At 43.6% G+C, this 8,768-nt stretch overlaps 1 protein-coding gene across 2 annotated transcripts; it reads left to right on the top strand.

The window, feature by feature from the left end:
* The first annotated feature begins 423 nt into the window (after nt 1-423).
* On the top strand, nt 424-8,756 carry znf710a (zinc finger protein 710a). Of its 2 annotated transcripts, none has more exons than XM_073850069.1 (5): nt 424-468; nt 2,321-3,856; nt 5,353-5,544; nt 5,655-5,829; nt 6,636-8,756. In XM_073850069.1, exons 1-5 carry the CDS (start codon nt 424-426, stop codon nt 6,797-6,799), a joined length of 2,112 nt encoding a protein of 703 aa, XP_073706170.1. In that variant the 3' UTR covers nt 6,800-8,756. The 2 variants fall into 2 exon arrangements, with proteins under 2 accessions (XP_073706170.1, XP_073706169.1); XM_073850068.1 differs by having other exon boundaries at nt 2,321-3,886.
* Nucleotides 8,757-8,768: the final 12 nt, after the last annotated feature.

Here is an 8,768-nt window from a genome sequence, read left to right as displayed (position 1 = left end):
TGTGTGTGTGTGTGTGTGTGTGTGTGCGCGCGCACGCACATGCCGGCTTGAAACATGTTTGCGATCATCTCTAAAGCGTACGTGTGTTGAGAAGTGAGCTTTTGTTAGTACTAGCGAAATATGTTTGTTGAAGGGTCACGCTGTATGTGCGTGTGTGCGTGAGAAAGAGAGATAGCGAAAGAGAAAGAAAGAAGAGAGAAAGAGATGGGGGAGTGTGAGGAAGGGAGGGCAGAGAGACGGAAAGAAAGAAAGAAAGAGAATGGAAGAAATAGGTTTGTGTGTGTATGTGTGTGAGAGAGGCAGGCACAGTCAGTTCTGATAACAGCAACAGTAGGAGGAGGATGAGCCTGGCTCCGCCCCCTTTGCCTCTCGCAGCTATAAATAGGAGCTGGTGTTTTTTGCTCCTCTCACTTCTCTTGAAGGATGAGGTCCCTGAAACATCTCAAACATCACACCAGGAGTAATGTGGTGAGTGCTCAACCCAAACATACATGCCGCACGAAGCGGCTTGTGTTGATATGTTGACTTGAACTGTTAGTTAATTGCTGTGGGGAAGTTTTCAACTTTGAACTGGGGGAACGAAATAACTTTTTTCTCTCTCACAGAATACCGCAAGAGTGTAATTTAAACTTTAACCTTTCTCTCTTCCTCAGTCTAGCCACATATTGTCTCTCTGCCTCCCAATGCAGTGTGTTTCTCATGTTTTTTTATCTCTCACACTCAGGTTCATTCTGTGCTGGTCTGTAGCTAGCGTTTGTGTTTTTATCTATTTTTATATTCACTTCAGCTCTTCTCATACAGTCACGGCTGCTATCTTGCCCGACTGGCTCTTTCATTTGTCTTTCTGTCTTAACACTCCTTCTCTTTCCTATTCCCTCCCTCCTTCTTTCTCATTTCTCACCCTGTTTCTGTCTCCTTCTTAGTTTCAGTCTTTCACTCCCCACAACCCCTCCCTCTCTCTTTATCTCTCTGTTGTACTCTCTCACTCACTCAGTTTCTTTCGGTCTCTCATCCCCCGCCACCCCTCCCTCCCCCTCTTCTTTTCCTCTCACTCTTTCTTTATCTCTCTTTATCTTTCTTTCCTCACTCCCCTCCCTCACTCAGTCACTCAGTCTATCTCTCATCCCCCAGTTCCCCCTTCCTCTCTCTTCCTTCTTTCACTTGCTTCCTCAATCACCCTTTTTCTCTCACTCACTCGCTCTTTTTTTCTGACTGTTTCTCCCTCCCTCTGTCTGACTGCTTTAAAAGCAGTAATTATAAATGACATGGTTATCAGGGCATCCAGGTTCCCCTTCTCATTTCTCGCTCCCTCTCTCTCTCTACCCCCCCCCCCCCCCCACCCACTTCTCTTTTTCTTTCCCCTGTCTCTGCTTGTCTGTCTCTCCTCCTCTGTTTTACAGCTGTCAGTCTCTCCCTCCCTCTTTCCCTTGTGTATGCTTGTTTTTGCTTAAGCTTAAATCCGTATTGTGAAGCTTTCTTTTTTCAAGAACAAATCAAAGTACCACCTCGTTAGAGGTGATAATGTGCGTTAACGACTTTCTGAAAACACACATATTGACTGTATACATGATAGTGATTTGAGCGTTGTGGTACTCTAAAACATGGTAAAGTTCCCCCTAACTAATCCATACATAAATGCTGCATCTAGATCATGTTGGCTTCAGCCAATGTGTGAAGTCCACAAATTGACTAGACTTGCTGGTCCTGCTAAAACTTCACTGTCCAACCTTTTCATAGTCAGCAGTGGCAGCGCTTGACCTCACAGGAAATGCTGTGGATAGTCCACGGATGTAGACTTCCCGCTCGGACCCAGACACTTTTTGTGCTTTGTGTTCGTTTAAAGACTGTGAAGGAAGGAAGCATGGCGCTCAAACAGATCTGTCTTATCTCTTCTATCTAAAGCAATCTCTGGTGGACACAGAAGCAAGGCGTTGTCAGATTATGTCTTTTGCTTACTGCTGTGAAAATTAGAAAAATTATATTTTTTAATGAGAATGTTCACTATTTGACAGGTAAAGGAATGATTTTGGAAAACATTGCTGTCATTTTTTATTTCTAAAGCAAATCCCCAAACTATTTAAACAGCTGTTATGTGTTGCCCCGCATCAGTCAACTTGGTTGTTCTGACACTCATGTAGATGTGACGCTATTGCACTGACTTCGTTGCTATTGTAGTGACACTGTTGCCATGACAGCCTTAGCCAGACTTTGTTGCTACGACTGTATTGTATTGACACTTGCAATGGCAGATTTACTCTACACTGACTCTGATTTTTTTTTTTTTAATATTGCTAAGACCTGTTGTTTTCTATATTGACAGGAAGAGCAGGAAGTTCCTCTGGTTCGCTGTTATTCTAAAGTGATGGAGCATGCGGTGGACGTCGGCACCCAGACTGACCCGGTGGTGGTCCTGTCCCTGGCCCAGGCTGCTGTGCTGGGACTCATATCCCAGAATGAAATCTTTGGAGCCACAATTGCCCCGAACGGTTTCTACACGGGAGAGGGACGTGAAGGCCCAGCTCCTCCTGGAGAATCCATGGAGTATGAATATGCAGATCAGCTAATTGGAGCCAATGGAGACTATCTATCTGAGCCTCACGGGGACAACAAGAGGCCAGAGGTGCTCTACGGGGCAGAACGCAGGCGTCCGGGGCCTCGTGGGAGGACCAAGAGGCCCTTGAGTGAAGGAGAACCTGAGGAGTCCACAGAGAGGTCTCCGGACACACCGAATCAGGTGAAAGGAGAGAGGCCTGATTTCTCCAGCCCATGTTATCTCTCGAATCCCCAGCAAACTGAGAATGAACCAGAAGTGTTGGACCTAGCACCTCAAAGAGTGCCAATGAAAGAAGAGCAGTGTAACAAAGGCTACCCTGAGCCCTCAAGGGAGCCAACCAGCCAACAGGTTGACTCTGACACTCAGACGCAAGCCCACCAAAGCCCTGTGGGGCATGGAAAAGCACTAGGGGAGTCCTCTGTGGAAGCACGGGGGAAGGAGGAGGTGCTGGAAGAAGAGGAGGAGGAAGTGGAGGAGAGAGCACTGAACCTGAAAACCACAGAGGAGGATGTGAGCCCAGCAATGAGGCGCTACTATGAATCAAGTGTGACAGCGTATGAGGCTGCTGAGATGGGCCTGCCGGGAGAATATGAGGAGGGCAGCCAGAACATGATGTGGACGGAGGGTGAGAACTCCTTGGGTCGACGGATGCAGATTGACCGGTTAGATATTAACGTGCAAATCGACGAATCCTACTGCGTGGATGTGGGCGAAGGGCTGAAACGTTGGAAGTGCCGCATGTGTGAGAAGTCATACACTTCGAAGTATAACTTGGTCACACACATCCTTGGTCACAATGGCATCAAACCACATGAGTGTCTGCATTGTGGAAAGCTCTTCAAGCAGCCCAGCCATCTTCAGACACATCTGCTAACGCACCAGGGGACGAGGCCACACAAGTGCACCGTCTGCAAGAAGGCCTTTACCCAGACGAGTCACCTTAAACGGCACATGTTGCAGCATAGCGATGTCAAGCCTTACAGTTGCCGCTTCTGCGGCCGAGGATTTGCCTACCCCAGTGAGCTACGTACTCATGAGACCAAGCACGAGAGCGGCCACTGTCATGTCTGCACGCAGTGCGGCATGGAGTTCCCCACTCACGCCCACCTCAAGCGCCACCAGGTCAGCCACCAGGGCCCGACGACCTTTCAGTGCACCGAATGTCATAAGTCCTTCGCCTACCGTAGCCAGCTCCAGAACCATCTGATGAAGCACCAGAATGTGCGGCCCTATGTCTGCTCGGAGTGCGGCATGGAGTTCGTGCAGATCCACCACCTGAAGCAGCACATGCTTACACACAAGGTACTGACACAGCAGGCCCTCGAACACAAGGTACTTAAACCTCATTAGTTTTTGTAATCTTCCCGCAACCATCCTATTAGAAATGACTCTCCAGAGATCCTTCAGATCCTACATTTCCCACCACTACATGTTCCCATAAAACTGTAGGTTAATGTGTCATCTCGCGTATTGCCGCAACAAGTTTCTGTGTAAGTGGAGCCGTCTCTGTCAGTCCCTTCCAGCCATCCTACCCTGCCATTAACTCGTCCCGTTTCCCTGTCCCTTGCACTAGTATAGAGCCGTTTTGTTTTGTGTACGCTTTGTGCAGTGAAGTGTCTCTCACAAGCTGATACTTCCTCCTTTCATTTCTCACTCTCCATGAATATGATTCATCTCGTCATGACTGCAGTGTCAGTAAACAGAATGTGTCACAGGTCAGCAGGGTTATAAACAAAAAACACATCGCCAGTTAGTCATTTCTTCAGTGTTTACATCAACAGTTGTCTAGTTTGAACTCTGTTGTTAGATTTTTTGCTATTAGAGATAATGATTGTCGCTCCTAAATGAGAACACTAGATGATTCCAGTTAGTTGGGTACACATATTTCATCTGTATGTGCTTTATAATTGCCAATAATAGGGAGTTGGTCATCTCTAACTCTGCTGGCAAGGCTTTTTACTAGATGTGGGATCCCATTCAGACACAAGCAGATCAGGCACTGATCTTAGGTAATGTGGCCTGGTCAAAGTTGCAGTTCCAATTTATCTCAACAGAGTTGGGGTTCAGTTCTGAGTTTTGTGAAAGGCAGTCAAGTTCTTCCACATCAGACTCTCTAAACCCCACTGTGTATTTATTGATCTGTGCAAGAAAAATGGGAAGAAAAGTTGGAAGAACATAATTCTCTAGAATTGTGCTGAAATTAAGGGGGCAAACACAAGGGGTAGCCCACACACATAAGCATAGTGTAGATTCTTTGTAGCACATTCTTAAATGGAAAAATTCGTTTCCGTGTATGTTAGGATGGCAGTATTCCATGGATACACTGGAAGTGTTCATTGAATAGTCAAATTGTTAAGGCGAGAGAATGTTTAACCCTCTTCATTTGTTAACGTTTTAGCTTGGTGGAGCATCAGAGCTTGCACTGCGCTGCATACACAAATCTATTTACCCTGCAGCATTGTGATAACAACAGTGAATAAAGTGTGTGTGTGTGTGTGTGTGTGTGTGTGTGTGTGTGTGTGTGTGTGTGTGTGTGTGTGTGTGTGTGTGTGTGTGTGTGTGTATTTGTTGCTCTGCATTATGGATTCCAGTGAGCAAGCAAGACAGGCACCCTACTGATAGATTCAGCTGCGCTTATGACAACTAACCACTTTTTCTCATTCAGCTGATGCCAGTGATAAATCATTTTTCCACCCGCTCTCAAAAACGAATAAAAAAAGTCTACCGCTAATTACAAAAGTTACTTTGGTCACAATGGAATCGCCTCTAAATATATTTTTGCTGTCTTTCTCTCTCAGGGTATGAAGGAATACAAATGCGACGTGTGTTCTCGCGAATTCACCCTCTCTGCCAACCTGAAGCGACATATGCTGATTCACACCAGCGTGCGCCCTTTCCAGTGCCACGTCTGCTTCAAGACCTTTGTTCAAAAGCAGACGCTTAAAACACACATGATTGTCCACTTGCCTGTGAAACCCTTTAAGTGCAAGGTGGGTACAAAGAACTCTACTCCAATATAACCCTGCTGGAGTCTGTATTTTTCTGCCTGATATGGCTGTGCATCATACACCTCTAATAGTTCCCGAATTGGTTTCTGTAGGTGTGCGGGAAGTCCTTCAACAGAATGTATAACCTGCTGGGTCACATGCACCTTCATGCCGGTAGCAAACCCTTCAAGTGTCCTTACTGCACCAGCAAGTTCAATTTGAAGGGCAACTTGAGTCGACACATGAAGGTGAAGCATGGAATCCTGGACTCCTCGACTGAAGGACAAGGTAACAATATGCAAATTTGACCTCAGATTATACTTACTTGTGAGTCTTGCTGTTCTCAATGTTATAGAAAATCAGAAATGACAAGACAGGTATAGCCTAGAGGTTTATAGATGTTTGATTCCACCTCTCTGTGGCCTTATAAGGTGGAAGTCAATTCTGATGCTAGTACAAGTTTGCTAGTCTGACGGTGTGTGCACCAAAAGCGAAGTGAATATTTGCATCGAATTACTTGCTCTAGGTAACTCGTGAAAATAAAAACAATAAAACCCATCTTCTGATACAACCAGAGATTTCACTGATTGACTTAATAGACAACACATCATGCACATTTTCAGTTTGAGTTGAAATGTTTCAACTTGTGCGAATTAAATTTGCTTTTGGTGTGCACATTTTGTCCTGCAAGTGTCAATAACCTCTCCGCTGATTGGCTTTCGCAACAACGCATTATGCAAATTTTCCACTCCAGTTAATTTTTCCAAAGACGTGATCGAGGCGAATTTAGTGCCTTCGTGGCAAATGTGTCGGATTTGCATTTATTCGCATCTTTGCGTAATCTGTTATAACAAATTATTAAATTCACTTTCGGTGCACGCAGTGTGTTCTTCAAGTGTAAAGAAAAATACCAAGATTTGTGATACTCGTTTGACGGATCCTAAGGTTTCTGTCAATTATTTTATTTAAAGTATTTCTATAAATTATAACCCCCTGAATTCACTTAGCGTGTATATGGAAAAACCAAAAAGTGTTACTGTGTAATAATGCTATTAGCCAGGCTTATATTTGTGTCTCTCCATTTCCTTCCTTAGATGCCCTGCCTGATGCGGAGGGTCAGGAAGATTACGAGGAAGAGAGCTTTGATTACAGCGAGAGGGAGAATCTAGCCAGCAACAACGCACAAGATTTGGCCAAACTCGCCAAAATTAGCTACTACAACTACACTAAGGTTGCTGCTCGCTACAACACAACTTAAACAGCTGACTGAGACATTAAATGTGGGCAGGAAAGGCTGTAATGGTCATTTCTGTAGTACTCTTGGCTCTGACAGGAGCCAGTGAGGAAATAGCCATCATGAAGTGGATGTGCACTGGAAGCCATTTTGGCTCTGTGAAAGAAGTGATAGCAGATTGAAGCTTCATTTTAACAATGTCATTTTACTTTAGGGACCATCCTTAAGAATAAAGGACTGTGTGTGTGTAGGTGCTATTCTTTTTGAAACAACAATTGTTCCACTTTTGCCCATTACAGTGCAGTGAAACAATATGCACAGAAGGCACTTAATCTATACAGACAATCCACAGCTCTTTAAAACAGACAAACCAAGACTGCCGTTGTGGAACGTTAGAGATAGTTTACCCAAAAATGAAAATGTTGTCATTATTTACTCACCCTCATGTTGGTAACCAAACTGTTGTGACTTTCATTATCTATACACCGCGTCTACACCGGACGCGAGCGACGCAACGCGTCAAATCCCCGACGGTAAACTGATGTGTCGCCCTATTTATGACGTACTGACATAAAGTTTAAATGTTCTGCAACGACGCGACGCGACAACTATCGCGTCCGGTGTAGACGCGGTGATACTGTAGAATTCAATGGCTTTTTCAAAATATCTTTCACGTTCGAGAGAAGAAAGAAATTCATACAGGGGTGAATAAATGTTGACAAAATTGTCAAATATCTCTTCAATCTTGTTGGAGGTTTTACTGTCCAGAAAGTTAGATACCACTTTATAGGACTTAACCAAAGCTGACAAAGTGCAAATAGTTCTCATTTCATGTTAACTTTCCCAGCATTTCGTTTATAAGCATATTGTGACTTTTTGTTAAGAATCTTCTTCAGCAATTTGTGGTTTTCAATGGACATATGCAGTTTGTAGCTCATGGTGGATTGAGTTTGTGGGATTTTTCAGTGCCTGTTTTTTCTTTTTTCTTTTGGAAATGATAATGGGCCAGACCATGGCATTTGATCACTGTATAGCCTTCTGGATATTTGTTTTTACATGATTGCAAATAGTATTTATTGTTCAATGTTCTTGGCATCCATAAGTGTAAATACATAGCCAATGTTCCAGATGGACAGACTTTATTTCAAGTTAAAATATAGAAGCTAAGCCATGGGTTTAGTTCAATTTGAGTGTAATTGCATTATTTACCCAAGTGCATTGTTTGGTCCATCTTCTGTCTAAATTATATATTTTTCCATCTTTAGTTGGATGAATGTAATAATATAAACTAAGATTTGTCCCTTTAAAGCGTTCGATATTTTACAAAGCCATGCGTCAGCCAAAAAACTGTCAAATATGTCTTATTAGTTTGCAGTCTGTTCTTCTGTGTACTAGCTAACTATGTGGGCTAAAATCATTTCATTTTTAAAACGTGGTAATCTTCTAGCATCAGTTTTTTGCTGTGGCTTAATCGACCTTATTCCAAACCTCATCCATTTTAATCTCCTTGAACATAAAACCTTGTAACGTGCACTGCATCTTTCACAAAGTCACCAATACTGGTTGAATTTTGACGAGGATGCCCTAAAAACACTGGACAAAAATATTAACTGCCCTTGTGTGTGCAAGAGAGTGTCTCATCCATCATTCCTGCGCAGAGCTCAGGAGTGATGAACGACAGTCTGCCGACATGTGACAGGGCTCGAGACCCAGCAGAGAATGATTGGGGAAATTCACCATGTATTCTCCATCTAGCTAGGCGACTCAAAATGTTAATGTGTAACATAAGATTTGATGCATTTTTGTTGTTTTAAATGGTTGTGTCCTTGCATTTTGAGCTGGTAGCTCTAAGCCAGGCAGGAGTTTTAGTTTTGTATAAGCTTTGGATTCTTTGGTTGCACACTGATGTGAAAATGTTGATAAATGTTAAACGTTGTGCTATGGACATTATTATAAATTAATACATTTATTTACCTTTAAACATGTGAGTGTG

This window comes from Garra rufa, chromosome 11 (assembly GCF_049309525.1).
Source record: "Garra rufa chromosome 11, GarRuf1.0, whole genome shotgun sequence".
Lineage (NCBI taxonomy): Eukaryota > Metazoa > Chordata > Actinopteri > Cypriniformes > Cyprinidae > Garra > Garra rufa.
The sequence above is the reverse complement of the archived record's forward strand: the minus strand, read 5'-3'. Positions and strand labels throughout refer to the sequence as shown.

Bases quoted from the DNA above. Each gene is read 5' to 3' on its own strand.
- znf710a (XM_073850068.1), top strand. From the start codon at position 424: ATGAGGTCCCTGAAACATCTCAAACATCACACCAGGAGTAATGTG. The intron at 3,887-5,352 runs GTACTTAAACCT...TTTCTCTCTCAG, and splicing joins AGCAGGCCCTCGAACACAAG to GGTATGAAGGAATACAAATG. The intron at 5,830-6,635 runs GTAACAATATGC...TTCCTTCCTTAG, and splicing joins CTCCTCGACTGAAGGACAAG to ATGCCCTGCCTGATGCGGAG.